The sequence below is a fragment of the Mirounga leonina genome, unplaced genomic scaffold, assembly GCF_011800145.1.
Source record: "Mirounga leonina isolate KUSES-001 unplaced genomic scaffold, KU_Mleo_1.0 Mir_115, whole genome shotgun sequence".
NCBI lineage: Eukaryota > Metazoa > Chordata > Mammalia > Carnivora > Phocidae > Mirounga > Mirounga leonina.
In genome coordinates this window covers 419,675-438,292 of record NW_023270268.1, presented here as the reverse complement: position 1 = coordinate 438,292, position 18,618 = coordinate 419,675, and the positions used below count along the sequence as shown (strand labels likewise).

The following is an 18,618-nucleotide window of genomic DNA, read 5'->3' as shown; positions in this document are numbered from 1 at the left end:
TCATCTGTATGTGCCCAGGAAAAACAATTATAGTATATAAAGGAGCTTTAAAATAAAGCTGAATATTATTATATTGTATTATTAAAGTTGTATAAGGTAATTATAACTTCAACATTAATTTTTCTTATTACACTATTGAAGTTTATCAGTAGCTCTTGATTTTCCCAAGCAGCACTAAGTAATCCAGATAGTAATAAGTATTTTGGGCAGGAATAATTACACAAAAATAAAACCCAAGGTAATTTTTATTAAGGCAGTTTCAGCTAAGGCAGTAGATATTTTGACCTGCAAACTTTTGGAATGGGGAAAAAATAATCAATGAGTGATCCCTTAAAGCTAAAATAATTTTACTAAAATTAATGGGGAAAATGAGAAGTGGTTTAAGTGTTGTATAGAAAATAGATTAAGGAATTGAATTGACATTAAGAAATTACTTTCTCAAAGGAAATTAGTCAGTGTACTTTGTAGTAGAATGTTCACAATCGTAAACTGGAATAAAAAAATCCCTAGGATCAACATGTTGGTGGGGTTAAAACAAGAAGGGGTGTGTGTCAGAATAGTCTACATCCATCCCCAAATTACACAGTTTCTCATACCTGACCAAGCCGGGCCTGAAGAATCCCTGAGAGCATGGCTCCCTCAGAATTCCTATTGAGACCAGGTTGTATGAGGCAACTTGGACCTATTTCTTGTGGTTAGCACATGAGTTAGCTCTCTGTCTAGTGCCTGTGCTTGGTTGACTTCAAATGTTACTAACTTTTGCTTTAATTTACTTTCATCAAATACTGCTGATATGGAAATGTACTTTTCAAGAAGATGAATTTATACTACTTAATCTTTAAATATAGAAAATTTGTCTAATTTAGGAAAGATAAATATCTTAAACTCAGCAAATGACTTTTATATGTTTTTATTTTTAGTAAACACATTTATGGATTACTACCGAAAGTTTCCACCGGGTATACACTTTGATTTACAAGTGCTAAATGACCTTCTAAATTCTTTACTCAAACATTGTTTATTGAAAGAAGTATTTCAGGTAGTGAACCTCAGCATAATGGTTAAAATGCTGGTAAGTAACCTGAAAATATATACTTTTTAATATTGTAAGTGAATTTCTCTGTTGTATTTCTTGTTTGTATAATTTAGCAGTTAAATTTCTGTTTATTGAATACTTCCTAGAGAACACGTGTTTTTCAGCATAAATAAATTTGAGAAACTTAAGGTAGAAAACATGAAAATGAGTGTAATTTTTTTGTTTTATCCAGCCTGCTCTGAAAATATTACTAAAAATATTTGAACATGTGGCAACTATGAAATTAAGGAATGCTGTACCTGCTTTAATTGATATATTTTGCAAGGTATGCTTTACTTTATCTCTTTTATTCTCTGATTGTGAATAACCAAGAAAATAATTCTTTCCACTTATACTCTTAAACTGCCTTTTACTCATATTCTTGATGCCAAAGAATTCTATTTTCAGAAATTTTTTTTTCTCTTAAAATAGGATTTATAAACATATTCCAGTGACTGATGGGCCTTACCTTTAAATAAATCGTTCCAAGCACTCCAGGTGACTTCTTTCTGATTTGTGAAGTCATATCTACACCTTAAAGATGGTTAAAGAAAACTGTCTTTATCAAAAAGATATGAGCTCATTTATTAACAAAAATAAATACACAGATCAATATATAAATAGAAAATCATGACCAAAACAAAGAAAGTAGATAGGCAGAAACATGGAGGCTAGGAATTGATTTTATATTTGACACTAAACAAAAAGAAAAAAGAATTTTTATGGCTTTTTAAAAATATATTAAAATCTGTACTTTTGGATACTTACTGGTATTTAGCACTGCCCAACCATCCATTTCAGAACAGGCTAATATCAAGAAAACCTCCCATTTTCTTTAAGGAGCAGCATTGGAACCACTCTAGCAGAATGTACAAATATTTCGGTGAATACCTCTAGGTCCACATTACAAAACTTGACAGAATTACCTGCCTGGAAATTTTTTGAACCAGAAATTACTGATCACCACTAGTAGTTTTAGAAAACATCAGTTTGATACTTCTCAGGAAGTTTACAATCTGGAATGAGATATAAGCACAAGTGTAGTAGGCTAAAGACGAAATGAGTACCAAACAGGAGGTATGGGTGATAAATTCATTGAGATAACTTGGAAAACAGAATATTCCAGTTTTAAATTCAAACATTATTTTCATTTTCACTTTAAATTCTTGAGGTAGGATGTCTTACTGTGGTTCTCAAATATTGGAAGAAAATATGCTTCAGGTTTTTTAAGTGAATTATAATTCTACTTGTCTCCTTGTTTCATTTTTTCCCACCATTCTCATAGTTGTTACATACTGGTTTTCAACTCTTTCATATATGTGTAAGAAAGACTTTTTTTTTTTTTTTTTTCTGTCCTCTACAGTTTGTTGAAGCTGGGATGGTATTTGACCCAGAACACTTTAGCTATATCGTCAAGCTCTTATACCAACTACAGGCTTCCCAACAAGAAATATCTGCAGTTCTGGAAATGAAATCCAGGTAAGAAGTCATTATAATTAAGATTACATTTTATATATAAAATATGTGTTTTTTAGGGACTTACATAGGATGAAAGCAAAGCACTTATTTATCACTATTCATATTCCAAACATCTAGATAGTGGCCCACCATAAGCCTTTCTCCCATCTCTTGGCTCTGTCCTAGTCACATTGTCATTAGTCAAGCTGCCTCTAGACAGCCTTCCTGGCCAGGCTCACCAGATCTTGTACCTGATTCATCTCAGTGCCTGGAACATCAAGTGTAAAAGGAATCTCTTATCCTGTGTTTCAGAACTTACTTAATTATACTTAATGCACTCTCTTTTATGTGTATAAATTACCTTAATTCTTTGCTTTCTTTCACTTCTTTTCACGTAAGCTAAATAAAATATTTTAATGCCTCTTCTTCATTCTTTCTCTCACTTGTTCACTTTCTCTCTGTGGCTTATGGGCCTCCCAAGGCCTTTTTATTTGGAAACCTATGATAATTATGAGTAGTACCATAATATACCTATATTGAGAAAAAGGAAAGCCATGACCTTTTTTTTTTTTTTAGATTTTATTTATTTATTTGACAGAGAGAGACAGAGGGAACACAAGCAGGGGGAGTGGGAGAGGGAGAAGCAGGCTTCCCGCTGAGCAGGGAGCCCAATGTGGGGCTCGATCCCAGGACACTGGGATCATGACCAGAGCCGAAGGCAGACGCTTAACGACTGAGCCACCCAGGTGCCCTGAAAGCCATGACTTTTACAGAAATTTTAAAATATTCATACATAGTTTTACTAATTGTAAGTATTTAAAAGAATCATAACTTTTTAATGAAATCATATTTGATAAAGTACAAATGATATTAACCAAGAAAGTCCTTGAGAATGCCTAGAAAGCTCCTTCGTGTACAGCTTCTACAGCTGTTTTCATCTCATTTCTGATTATCTTCTAATAGAAAGGTTTTCAGACTTCCTTGGTTATAGTGTCCATAGGCTAAAAGAAGTAAATTAATGGTCTTATTTATTAAGTAGTTAGGTCCAAACAAGTTGACAGTAGCAATTTGATGGTATCTGACAGAAGGTGCTTTGAAAATTTAAAATAACTGTGGAGCTCCTGTGAATTTGCTCTAGTGCCCTGGATGTCATGGTACACAGTTAAGGAATTTCAGTGATTCTGCTAAATGACACTGCTTCCCTTGAAGTACCAGCATTGAAGATACATTTGACTTTTTCAAGTTCTATGAGATTTTTCATTTCTTTAACTAATGGTAATTAATATTTAGGTTGTCTGTAAAAATTATAATACTATTTAGGTTAAATAGATTGTTGGGACTACCTAGGAAATAAGTTTTTGTGAGAAAAATGCAGTTTGTCTAGCACAGAATTCTAGGATATAATCCATTTATAATAACTAGAGTACATCGATATTTTCTTCCAAACATTAAGTCATTCTTCTCCTGATCCATATGCTAACAAGTTGGCGTTTTGGACAGTGGCAGCTATGACAGAGAGCTTAAATGGCTAGCAGATGTTTGTCTCCTGTCAGATTGAGTAGCATCTGGCACAAGGGAAGTGTGTACCTCTAGGTGCAAGAGGAGCAGCACTACCCTTGTATCCAGGACAGCTACACAACTCTACCCTTAAGGCAATGATTGGGAGAAGGATCTCTTGGTATAGGAAGACTCCAGAACAAACCAGCTTTAGTTTTCAAATTTTCAAATTGACACGATCACACAAATATTTTTGTAGCTTATTTTATAACCCCTAATTTTGAAAATTGTATCCTTATACACTCTGCTCCTTCCTGTGCTCCCTCTTCAAAAGAATTATCTAGTATTTGTAAGAGGAATTAACATTGGTGGCCTTATTTGATGGAGACGGATGGACTAGGATAATAACTGTGGGTAGTTAAGGGGTATGGATTGTGGTTAGGGATGTGGACCTGGCCTCAGTGCAAAAGGAAAAAATTAGTATTTATCATTTTATGTTTGAATTTTCCTGACACCCTTCGAAATAATTACCTGGGCTAGGGAAATGAGTTTTAATGAACACTCATACTTTGATTTTGATTGTAGTTTTTAATTGGGTAGAAAATTAGAAAAGCTTTCACATTCACAAAGAATTCCAACATATTCAGGATATCAGTGAGAATTTAGGTGTGTTTATAATCTAGGACATTTAACATACATTTAATGACTTCAAAATTTTTTTATTTTGAAATAATTTTAGATTTACAGAATGTTACAAAAATTAGTATAGAGACTTTCCATGCATCCTTCATCTAGCTTTCTTTCATGTTAACATCCTACATAGTAATAGTACAGTTATCAAAACCAAGAAATCAGTAGTTGTAAAATCCAATTAACTGCACATCTCAGTGCATCCTAGGAGGAGGTACGTGGTGCCAACATATCTTATTACTGATTATGTTAACCTTGATAACTTAGTTAAAAATGTTATCTGCCAGTTTTCTACACTATAAAGTTACTGTTTGTCCCTTTGTAATTAATATTTTGGGCAAGAGACTTTAACATTATATATTATCCTATTTCTCCTCAAACTTTATACATTAATTTTAGTATTCATCAGGGGATCTTTCCTGCAAGTTACTACTGTGGTATTTGCCCAGTGGTGATTCCGTATTTTCTCTCTCTCTTCTACATTTATTAATTGGCATTTTGAGTAAAGACGAGTTTTCCCTTCCCTATTTATTCATTTATATCAGTATGAACTCCTGGGTATTTATTTTATCTTATGGGTTATATATAATCTAACACTATTATTATTTATTTTGTTGCTCAAATTTTTCTAGATTTGACCTTTGGAAGTCCTTCAGGGTGGTTCCTATATCCTTTCATCATGTACTGTTCATTTTTCTACCATTTTCTTATTTTTTGGAGCCACAGGGTTGTTTTAAGTTTCATCTTCTGTTTACCCTACCCCAACACTGGCAACAACCAAGGAGACTTAGCAATCCTAAATGTGTATGCAGCATACAACAACAGAGCTTCAAAATATATGAAGCAAAACTGATAGAACTGAATGGATAAAATAGACAAATCTATAACTTTAGTTGGAGACTCTATAAAATCAAATTACCAAAGAAGATAGCAAGAAAGGAGCAAAGAAACTACAAAATAGAAAACAATTTAACAGAATACCAGTACTGAGTCCTTGCCTATCGATATTACTTTAATGTGACTAGATTAAATTCTCTAATTAGAAGAGTGTCTGAATGGGTCAAAAAACAAGACCCAGCTATATGCTGCCTTCAAAAGACTTACTTCAGCTATAAAGACACACTTACGCTGAAGGTGAAGGGATGAAAAAGGCTATTCCATGCAAATGGAAGCCAAAAGAGGGCAAGCTATACTTTTATCAGAAAAACTACACTTTAAGTAACAAGAGACATGGTCAGTATATAATGATAAAGGAGTCAGTTCATCACGAGGATATAACAATTGTAAATACATATGTGTACCCAGTATCAGAGCAGCCTAATATATAAAGCAAATCTTAACAGATCTGATGGGAGAAATAGAAACCAGTGTAATAAAAGTAGGGAACATCAATACCCACTTTCAACAATGTGTATGTCATCCAGCAGAAAATCAGTAAAGAAACATGTGACTTGAACTACACTTTAGACTAAATGGTCCTAACACACATATACAAAACTATTCCATCCAACAGCAGCATAATACATTTCTTCTCAAGCACACTCAGACCATTCTCAGGATAGATCATATGTTAGTTCACAAAACAAGTCAAAAAAATTTAAGAATATGGAATCAAGTATCTTTCCTGGTCAATATGAAACTAGAAATCAATAGCAGGAGGAAAACTGGAAAATCCACAAATATGTGGAAATTAAATAACATACTCCTGAACAACCAATGAGTCAAAAAAGAAGTCAAAAGAGATGTAAAAAAAAAATCTTGGACAAATGAAAATGGAAACCCAACATACCAAAATCTACGGGATACAGCAAAAGCAGTTCTAAGAGGGACATTTGTAGTGATAAATACCTACATTAAGAAAAAAGGGGTATCTCAAACCTAACTGTATGTACACCTCAAGGAACTAGAAAAAGAAGAACAAACTGAGTTAGGGTTAATGGAAGGAAGGAATATAGATCAGAGTAGAAATAATTAGAGACTAGAAAAACAATAGAAAAGAAAACAAAACTGGTTGGTTGGTTTTTGAAAAGATAAAATTGACAAACCTTTAGCTACACTAAGGAAAAAAGAGGGCTCACATAAATCAGAAATGAAAGAGGAAACATTACAACTGATAGCACATAAATAAAAAGGCTCTTAAAAGACTAATATGAACAATTACACACCAAATAATTGGACAATCTAAAATAATTGAATAAATTGCTAGAAATATACAACCTACCAAGTTTGAATCATGAAGAAATGGAAAAATTGAACAGATCAATTTTGAGTAAGGAGATTGAATCAGTAAAACAAAACAAAACAAAAAAGCAACTCCCCATGAAGAAAAGCCCAGGAATAGGTGGCTTCACTGATGAATTTTACCAAACGGTTAAGGAAGAATTAATACAAATCCTTCTCAAACCCTTCCAAAAAATTGAAGATGAGAGGACACCTCCAGACTCCTTTACAAATCCAGCATTACTCTGGTACCAAAGTCAGGCAAGGATATTACAAAAATTGAAAATCAGAAGATGGTATTCCTGATGAATATAGATACAAAAATTCTCAACAAAATATTAGTAAACCAAATTCAACTACACATGATACACCAAGATAAAGTGGGATTTATCCCTGGGATACAGTAATGGTTCAACATGTACAAATCAGTAAATATGATATAGCACATTAACAGAATGAAGGCTAGATATCAAATGATTCAGTAGATGCAGATAAAGCATTTGACAAAATTTAACATCCTTTTGTGATAAAAAAAAAAAAACTTCCAACACATTAGGTATAGAAAGAATGTACCTCACTATAATAATGGCCATGTATGACAAGTCCATAGCTGACATCATACTAAACAGTAAAAAAGCTGAAATATTTTCCTCTGAGGTCAGGAACAAGGAAATGATGCCTACTGTCACCACTTCTATTTAGCATGATGCTAAAAGTCCTAGCCAGAGCAATTAGGCAAGAAGAAAGAAAGAAAGAATTAAAATAGTCTCTGCAGGTAACATGATCCTACATACAGAAAACCTTAAAGACTCCACCAAAACCTGTTAGAACTAATAAATGAAGTATTTTTTTTTTAAAGATTTATTTATTTGAGAGAGCGAGAATGAGAGGGAGAGAGAGAGAGAGTACATGACGGGGGGAGGGTTAGAGGGAGAAGCAGGGTCCCTGCCGAGCAGGGAGCCCGATGCGGGACTCGATCCAGGGACTCCAGGATCATGACCTGAGCCGAAGGCAGTCGCTTAACCAACTGAGCCACCCAGGCGCCCCTAAATGAAGTATTTTTAATAAAGTTGCAGGATACAATATTGACATACAAAAATCAGTTGCATCTTGAAAAAGCATTTGACAACATCCATTTGTGATAAAAACCCTCCACAAAGTAGGGTTACAAGGAATGTACCTCAGCATAATAAAGGCTGTATACAAAAACCCCTACACCTAATATCCTCAATGGGGAAAAACAGAGCTATTCCTCTACTGTCAGGAAAAAGACAGGGATGTCCACTCTCACCACTGTTATTTAACAGTATTGGAAGCCCTAGCCACCACAATCAGAAAACAAAAAGAAATAAAAGACATCCAAATTGGCAAGGAAGAAGTCAAACTTTCACCATTTGCAGATGACATGATGCTGTATGTAGAAAACCCAAAAGACTCTACCAAAAAATTCCTAGAACTGATGCCCGAATTCAGTAAAGTTGCAGGATACAAAATCAATGTACAGTAATCTGTCATATTTCTATACACCAATAATGAAGCAGCAGAAAGAGGAATCAAGGAATCGATCCCATTTACAATTGCACCAAAAACCATTTATTTGCTTAGAAATAAACCTAAGCAAAGAGGTGAAAGACCTGTACTCTAAAACTATAAAACACTGATGAAAGAAATTGAAGAGGACACAAGAAATGAAAAGACAGTCCATGCTCAGGGATTGGAAGAACAAATATTGTTAAAATGTCTGTACTACACAAAGCAATCTACACATTTAATGCAATCCATATCAAAATGCCAACAGCCTTTTCCACAGAGCTAGAACAATCCTAAAATTTGTATGGAACCACAAAATATCCTAAATAGGAAAAAGAAAAGCAAAGCAGGAGGCATCATAATTCTAGCCTTCAAGTAATATTACAGAGCTGTAGTGATCAAAACAGTATGGTACTCGCACAAAAATAGACACATAGATCAATGGAACAGAACAGAAACCCCAGAAATGGACCCACAACTGTATGGTCAACTAATCTTTGACAAAGCAGGAAAGAATATCCAATGGAAAAAAGAGACTCTTCAACAAGCGGTGTCAGGAAGACTGGACAACAACATGCAAAAGAATGAAATTGGACCACTTCCTTACACCATAATCAAAAATAAACTGAACATAATAAAAAAATAATAAAAGGCAGAGTTGGGATCTCAGTTAAAAAAAAAAAAAAAAAGATGAAAGACCTGAATGTGAGACAGGAGGGACGCCTGGGTGGCTCAGTCTATTAAGCGCCTGCCTTTGGCTCAGGTCATGATCTCAAGGTTCTGGGATCGAGCCCTGCTGTGCAGGGAGTCTGCTTCTCCCTCTCCTTCTGCCCCTTCCCCCTCTGCTTGTGCTGTCTCTCAACTAAAATTAAAATAAAATAAAAGTGAGATAGGAAATCATTAAAATCTTAGAGGAGAACACAGGCAGTAACCTCTTTGACATCAGTCATAGCAACTTCTTATACTAGATACATCTCCTGAAGGAAGGGAAACAAAAGCAAACATGAATTATTGGGACTTCATTAAGATAAAAAATTTCTGTACAGTGAAAGAAACAATCAACAAAACTGAAAGGCAACCTATGGAATGGGAGAAGATATTTGCAAATGACATCTGATAAAGGGTTAGTATCCAAAAATCTATAAAGAACTTATCAAACTTAAGACCCCAAAACCAAATAATCCAGTTAAGAAATGGGCAGAAGACACGAATAGACATTTTTCCAAAAGACACACAAATGGACACCAGGCACATGAAAAAATGCTCAACATCACTTACCATCCGGGAAATGCAGATCAAAATTACAATGAGATACCACCTTACACCTGTTAGAATGGCTAAAATTAACAACATAGGAAACAATAAGTGTTGGCGAGGATGCAGAGAAAGGGGAAGCCTCTTGCATTATTTGTGGGAAGGCAAACTGGTGTAGCCACTCTGAAAAACAGTTTGGAGTTTCCTCAAAAAGTTAAAAATAGAACTACCCTAGGATCCAGCAATTGCCCTACTAGGTATTAACACAAAAGATACAAAAATACTATTTTCAAAAGGATACATGCACCCTGATGTTTATAGCATTATCAACAATAGCCAAGTTATGGAAAGAACACAAATGCCCATAGACTCATGAATGAATAAAGAAGATGTGGTGTATGTATGTACACACACACACACACACACACACAATGGAATATTACTCAGCCATCAAAAAGAATGAAATCTCACCATTTACAACAATGTGGATGGAGCTAGAGTGTATTTTGCTAAGCGAAATAAGTCAATCAGAGAAAGACAAATACCATATGATTTCACTCATGTAGAATTTAAGAAACAAAACCAATGAGCATAGGAAAAAAAGAGAGAGAGAAACCAAGACACAGACTCTTAACTATAGAGAACAAACTGATGGCTACCAGTGGGGAGGTAGTTGGGGGGATGGGTTAAATAGGTGATGGGGATTAAGGATCACTTGTTGTGATGAGCACCAGGTGTTTGTGGAAGTGTTGAATCACTAAATTGTACACCTGAAAGTAATATTACAGTGTCTATTAACTGGAATTTAAATAAAAGCCTAAAAATAAAATTAAAAAATAAAAAATAGGTCAGTTGCATCTCTATATACTAACAATGAAGTATTTAAAAAAACAGATCAAGAAAACAGTCTCATTTACAATAACATCAAAAAACAAATACTTAAGAAATAAATTTACTAAGGAGATAAAAGATCTGTACATTGAAAACCATGAAACATTGGAAATCAAAACAAATAAATGGAAGGCTATTCTGTATCATGGATTGGAAGAATTAATATTGTGAAAATGTCCATGCTACCCAAAACCAAAGATTCAACTTAATTCCTATCAAAGTTCTATTAACAATTTTTACAGAAATAGAAAAAATTTTAAAATGCATATGAAACTACAACATAACCTGAATGGCTAAAGCAATCTTGAATAAAGATGTGGTGTATATATACAATGGAATATATATTATTCAGTCTTTTAAAAAAAAGGTTATCCTACCATCTATGAAAACATGGATTAGTGTGGAGTATATTATGCTAAATGAAATAAGGCAGAGAGAGAAAGACAAATCTGCATGATCTCACTTATATGTGGAATCTAAAAAAGTCTAACTCAGCAACAAATTAGAATAGTGGTTGTTACCAGGAGATGGGGAGTGGGGCAAAGGAGGAGATGTTAGCCAAAGGGTACAAACTTGCAGTTATAAGATTATTAAGTTCTGGAGACCTATTTTACAGTATGATGACTGTATTGTGTACTTGATATTGTGTACTTGATATTGTGTACTTGAAATTTGCTGAGAGTAGATCTTGTGTTCTCCATACATACACAAACTAGGTGACACGATAGATACATTAATTATCTCAATAGTGACAATTATTTCACAATGCATACATCTAGTAAAACATGTATATCTTAAATATATACAATTTTTATTTGTCAACATGCTTCAGTTTAACTGGGGAAAGAAAAGTATCAATACCAATACCAAGGATGTGGAAAAAGTGTCTCATGTGTTATTGGTGGGAATGTAAAATTGCATAGTCATTCTGGAAATAACAGTTTCTTTAAAAACCAAACATGTAAAAATCAAGTACAGCTATTGAACTACTGGGCATTTATCCTAATTAAATGAAAACTTGTACTCATTTAAAAACTTGTGTACAAATGTTCATAGCAGCTTTAATTGTAATATCCAAAAACCGGGGGGGAAATACAGATGTTCTTAACAGGTGAATGAACAGTTCAATTGTCTGTCCATACCAAGGAAACTACTTAGCAGTAAAAATCAACAAACTATTGAAACATGAAATGAATTGATCTCATTGTGTTGAATTTAAAAAGCCGATCTCAAAGGCCACATGCTACAGGGTTTCATTTATATAACATTCTCAAAATGACAGGGCTATAGATATGGAGAACCAATTATTGATTGACAAGGGACACCCGGGGACAGGGCTTGGGGGATGAGTATAAATGGATAGTATGAGGAAGTTCCTTTGTGTGGTGATGGAACAGTTCTATATCTGTATTGTGGTGATGGTTACATAAATCTATACATAGGATAAAATTGCACAGAACTACACACACACAGATGAATGCATGTAAAAAGTGGTGAAAACTGAATAATATCTGTAGTCTAATTAACAGTATTGTAACAATGTCAGTTTCCTAGTTTTTATGTTGTTCCACAATTATATAAGAAACCATCATTGGAAGAAGCTGGATGAAGGGTACCAGGACTGTGTACTATTTTGAAAATTCCTGTGAGTCTATAATTTATTTCAAAATAAAATTTTAAAGGTAAGTACATAGATACTGTCAAATTTCCCTCCAAGAAGGCTGTACCAATTTGTATATATGGTATGTATATATGTTATGTTTGTATATATGGTATATGTGTATGTGTTTGTATATGCATTTTGGTATATGTACATGTAGGTATACACATATGTATATGCACATCTATGTGGTATATATGCATATATAAATACACACATATATGTGTATATATATATATATACAAGAATATATATATATAACCAGAAACATAAGAGACTATTCAGCACAGGTTTGCTAATATAGTGTGTTGTCATACTTTTTAATCTTCTCTAATCTGTTAGGTAACAAATGGTGTTTCATTGTTGTTCTAATTTGCTTTTCTTAAAAATGAGTTTGAACATTTTCTTTTCACATATTTGAGGGCCATTTTTATACTTTTTATTGTGAATTGTCTTTTCCCATTTTTCTATTGGATTCTGGTTCTTTGTTCCTTAAATGTCAAGAGTTATTCATATATTGTATTAGACCTTTATCTGTACTATATATTACAAATATTTTTTTCCAATTTGTCAGTTGTCTTTTGAATTTGTTTATGGTGGTTTTTGCATGGCAAAAACTTTTATTTTTATTCAACCTAAATTATCAATCTTTTTTTATTGCCTTAGTTTTGAGTCATAGTTATTTTTTATTACATCTGAATTTTGAGTCATAATTTCCCAGCACCAAGATTTTTGGAGGAATTCACCATGTTTTCTTCTATTATTTGTACGGTTTCATTTTTATAGTTAGGTTCATAATCTATTTGAAGTTTATTCGCATGTGTGGTGTAAGATAGAGATTTAATTTTTTCCCAGTGGTTTTCCAGCTTTCCCAGAACTAAATACATTGGTATTTTTATTGGAATTACATTAAATCTATGAATTAACTTTGTAAGAACTAACATCTTTATAATATTTAATTCTATTAAAGAACATGAAATGTTTTTCTGTTATTCAAATTTATGTGTCTTTCAAGAGTGTTTTAGGATTTTCCTCCTATAAGTATTTAATCTTTGTTGCTATTATAAATGAATTTTTTATGTGCTGCATTTCTTTATTTTTGTATATATAAAGGGCATTTTTGTTTGTAAATTTTATATTCTGTTAATTTACTCTAAAGTCTTTATTGTTTGACTTAGTTTCGTCTTTGAATCTGTGGGCATTTCCAGTTATACTATCATATCATTTGTGAGTAGAGATTGTTTTACTTCTTCTTTACCATTGTTATGCCTGTAAGTAATTTGTCTTATCTAATTGCCTTGGCTCATACCTCTAGTACAGTATTGAATAATAATGGACATAGTGGACATCCTTTCATGTTCCTGATCTTAGTGGAAATATCTCTAGAATTTTCTCATTAAATACAGTCATGGCTTTAGGACTACAGTATATATATTTAAACATTTTAAGGAAGTATCTCTCAGTTCCTATATTTGTAAGTGAATTGATGTTGAATTTTATCAAATCCTTTTTAATATCTATGGAAATAATCATGATTTTTTTCTGTTAGATTTATTAATATGGTATATAATACTGATGGATTTTTTAATATTGAAGTTACTTTATATTTGTGAAGTGAATACCACTTTGTCATGGTATGTCATTTCTGAAGGTGGTCTTGGATTCTGTTTGTCAATATTTTTTCAATTTTGTGGTATAATACACTTAATATAAAACTTACCATCTTAACCATTTTTAAGCGTACAGTTCAGTGGTATTAAATACATTCACATTGTTGTGCAACCATCACAACCATCATCCCCATAACTCTTCAATTTGAAAAACTGATTTGCTTGTTAATATTTTATCTAGCTTTTTGCATCACCATTATAAGTAATATTGTTTTACACTTTCTTTGTTCTGCCTTTATCAAGTATCAGTGTTATTTATAGTTGATTCATGAAAGGAATTAGGAAGTTGTGCTTCCTTTTTAATGCTCTGGAATCATTTATAGAGCATTGGGACTAATTACCAAAATTGACCCCACAGTTGGCTGCTATACAGTACTCTTTAGTTTAGTGGCACCCTCTTCTTTCTCCTTTTTCTTCTTTTTCTCTTTCCAATTGGCAAAGGGTGCGTCTTCTTTCATTTTTGTCTTTTTTTTTCTTTCCCAGAAGCTATGCATTTTATAGATTGTGTTCCTTAAATCACACAAACTTTTAAGTTCCTTCTGTGTGGTTTGTGTGGTTTGTGTTCTAATCTATTCAGATTTTTTTAAGCATTTTCAAACTTAGTCTTTAGGTAGTATTTTTTTTTATTCTTTTTTAAATTTAATTTAATTTTATTATGTTATGTTAGTCACCATATAGTACATCATTACTTTTTGATGTAGTGATCCACGATTCACTGTTTTTGTATAACACCCAGTGCTCCATGCAGTACATGCCCTCCTTAATACCCATCACCAGGCTAACCCATCCCCCAACTAATGATGTTGAATATTTTTTCATGTGTCTGTTAGCCATTTGTATGTCGTCTTCGGAGAAGTGTCTGTTCGTGTCTTCTGCCCATTTTTTGACATGATTATTTGTTTTTTGGGTGTTGAGTTTGAGAAGTTCATTATAGATCTTGGATACCAGCCCTTTCTTTATCTGTACTGTTACTTGCAAATATCTTCTCGCATTCTGTGAGTTGCCTCTTTGTTTTGTTGACTGTTTCCTTTGCTGTGCAGAAGCTTTTTATCTTGATGAAGTCCCAAAAGTTCATTTTTGCTTTTGTTTCACTAGCCTTTGGAAATGTATCTTGAAAGAAGTTGCTGTGGCCGATGTCAAAGAGGTTACTGCCTATGTTCTCCTCTAGGATTTGGATGGATTCCTGTCTCACATTGAGGTCTTTCATCCATTTTGAGTTTATCTTTGTGTATGGTGTTAGAGAATGGTTGAGTTTTATTCTTCTGTATATAACTGTCCTGTTTTCCCAGCACCATTTATTGAAGAGACTGTCTTTTTTCCATTGCATATTTTTTCCTGCTTTGTTGAAGATTATTTGACCATAGAGTTGAGGGTCCGTATCTAGGCTCTCTGTTCTGTTCCATTGGTCCGTATGTCTATTTTTGTGCCAGGACCATGCTGTCTTGGTGATCACAGCTTTGTAATATAGCTTGAAATCAGGCAATGTGATGCCCCCAGCTTTGTTTTTCTTTTTCAACATTTCCTTGGTGATTTGGGATCTTTTCTGATTCCATACAAATTTTAGGATTGTTTGTTCCAGCACTTTGAAAAATGTCATTGGAATTTTGATTGGGATGGCATTGAAGGTATAGATTGCTCTGGGTAGCATAGCCATTTTAACAATGTTTATTCTTCCGATCCATGAGCATGGAATGTTTTTCCATCTTTTTGTGTCTTCTTCAATTTCTTTCATGAGTGTTCTGTAGTTCCTAGAGTGTAGATCCTTAACCTCTTTGGTTAGGTTTATTCCGAGGTATCTTATGGTTTTTTGGTGCTGTTGTAATTGGAATCGTTTCTCTAATTTCTCTTTCTACAGTTGCATTGTTAGTGTATAAGAAAGCAACTGATTTCTGTGCATTGATTTTGTATCCTGCCACATTACTAAATTGCTGTATGGGGTCTAGTTATTTTGGGGTGGAGTCTTTTGGATTTTCCACATAAAGAATCATGTCATCTGCAAAGAGAGAGAGTTGGCTTCTTCTTTGCCAGTTTGAATACCTCTTATTTCTTTTTGTCTTCTGATTGCTGTTGCTAGGACCTCTAGTACTATGTTGAACAATAGTGGCAAGAGTGGGCGTCCTTGATGTGTTCCTGATGAGAATAAAGACACATCAGTCCAAAACCTATGGGATACTCTAAAGGCGGTCCTGAGGCGGAAATACATAGCCATCCAAACCTCACTCAAAAAAATAGAAAAATCCCGAATTCACCAACTAACTTTACACCTTAAAGAACTAGAGAAAAAGCAACAAACGATGCCTAAGCCACACATTAGAAGAGAAATAATTAAGACTAGGGCAGAGATCAATGAATTAGAAACCAGAAACACAGGAGATCAGATCAATGAAACTAGAAGCTGATTCTTTGAAAGAATTGATAAGGTCAATAAATCACTGGCCAGACTTATCCAAAAGAAGAGAGAAAGGACCCAAATTAATAAAATTATGAATGAAAGGGGAGAGATCACAACTAACATCAAGGAAATGGAAACAATTATTAGAAATTATTATCAACAACTATATGCCAATAAACTGAGCAACCTGGAAGAAATGGATGCCTTCCTGGAAACCTATAAACTCCCAAGACTGAAACAGGAAGAAATTGACAACCTGAATAGGCCAATAACCAGCAACAAGATTGAAGCAGTGATCCAAAACCTCCCAAAAATCAAGAGTCCAGGGCCTGATGGATTCCCTGGGGAATTCTACCAAACATTCAAAGAAGAAGTAGTATCTATCCTCCTGAAGCTGTTTCAAAAAACAGAAACAGAAGGAAAGCTTCCAGACTCATTCTATGAGGCCAGCATTACCTTAATCCCCAAACCAGGCAAAGACCCCATCAAAAAGGAGAATCCAGACTGACATCCCTGATGGGTATGGATTCCAAAATTCTCAACAAAATCCTAGCTAATAGGATCCAACAATACATTAAAAGGATCACCCACCATGAGCATGTGGGATTTATCCCCGGGATGCAAGGGTGTTTCAACATTTGCAAATCAATCAATGTGATAGAACACATTAATAAGAGGAGAAAGAAGAACCATATGGTCCTCTCAATCGATGCAGATAAAGCATTTGACAAAATAAAGCATCCTTTCCTGATTAAAACTCTTCAGAGTATAGGGATAGAGGGAACATTCCTGAAGTTCATAAAATCCATCTATGGAAAATCCCACAGCGAATCTCATCCTCAGTGGGGAAAATCTGAAAGCCTTTCCCTTAAGATCAGGAACATGTGGTAGTATATTTTTAATCAGTGTTAGGTCATGCCTGTTCAGTTTTCCATGGGTTTGTTTTGTTTGTTTGTTTGTTTGTTTTTTTGCATTGTTTTTGTTCTGGTCTGTTTCTGCTTATCACAAATACTTGTTGGATCAGCAAGGGTACAGTGGGAGCAGGAAAGATCAAGTGCTGGCTTTTCTATTTTTTTCTCTTTTTATTCACAATCATTTTGAAGCTTTGGCACTCTCTGTCTTAGAATTACCTTAAAGGCTTAAGGTATGGTTTCATGTGGAATTTGCTTTTTCCTTCTTGTTGCCTATGGTTTGGGGAGGAGATAGTATGAAGTAGATATCTATGCATTTGCTATTTTCTTTAGCTCTTAGGAATTTTTATATTACTACATTCCTTTTTTTTATAGTCTCTTAGGTATAAACTATAGAACAAGTGAATTAGGGGTAATTTGGAGGGTGAACATAATTAACCCTTTTCTATTGTTAAAGGTTACGGATGAGGCAATTTAAAAAGAAATGGAAATATGATTTAGATTCAGCCTTGAATGAAATAGAGGTATGACACTTATTTTTTTAAATGAATTGCTGGGATCTCTGAAAACCAATAATAACAAACTTTGAATAGTGGGAAAAGTTTTTTAAATGCTGTTGTTATACAGAGAAAATGCTCAAGGAAAAGAAGTCTAGTATTTTTTTAATACTTTGAAATGCAAACAATTTCTAGAGTTATGGACTATTCTAGAAATAATTGTTCAGTTTCAAAATTAACATATTAAGGCATAATAATCTAAGGCTTATTAGCCTCTAATTCTTGTCGCTGGACAGACTCAGTGTACAAGAAAGTTGGCTTTCTTGTCATAATGCATGGATGGCTGCAGTATGTGAAATGATAGCAGAAAGCCACGGTCAGGGTGCCCTCTCCAGGCATTTGGAGTATTAAAAATAGAGAACTTTCAGGATGATTTTACTGTTTAGTTTAAGATCATTTTTGTACTCATCTAGTAATTGTTGGTCTAGTCTTAATTAGCATTTATATCCTTAAAATAATCTTTTGTTGGTGTGGAAAACTATTCCTTTGTTTACAATAGAAAATAATAAGAAGATGGTAAGTTTAGTGAAATTTATTTTATAGTCCTTTTCATACAAGAAATGTAATGCCCAAAATGACATTTGGGCCCCATATTATAAACGGGGCCAAATAATAGCAAAACGTAATCTCTAAAAGTAGTAAAATAATGTATTTCTGTAGAGACAGCTCAAATCATATAGCTAATCATCTGTTTTCCATAAAATCTCTCTCCACTGTCTAGTTCAGGTTTGGGGGTGACATCATTAAGTACATTAGGAAAAGATTATTAAAACAAATGTACATTGCCATCCAGAAATTATAGAGACTATGCTA

General features: G+C 33.8%; 1 protein-coding gene across 1 annotated transcript in view; it reads left to right on the top strand.

The window, feature by feature from the left end:
• TOPAZ1 (testis and ovary specific PAZ domain containing 1) overlaps nt 1-18,618 on the top strand; it is a 110,934-nt gene that overhangs the window by 53,102 nt on the left and 39,214 nt on the right. The window contains 4 exon segments of the mRNA XM_034991111.1: nt 921-1,072; nt 1,269-1,361; nt 2,439-2,554; nt 17,706-17,772. Of these exon segments, the coding sequence (XP_034847002.1) occupies nt 921-1,072; nt 1,269-1,361; nt 2,439-2,554; nt 17,706-17,772 (428 nt within the window).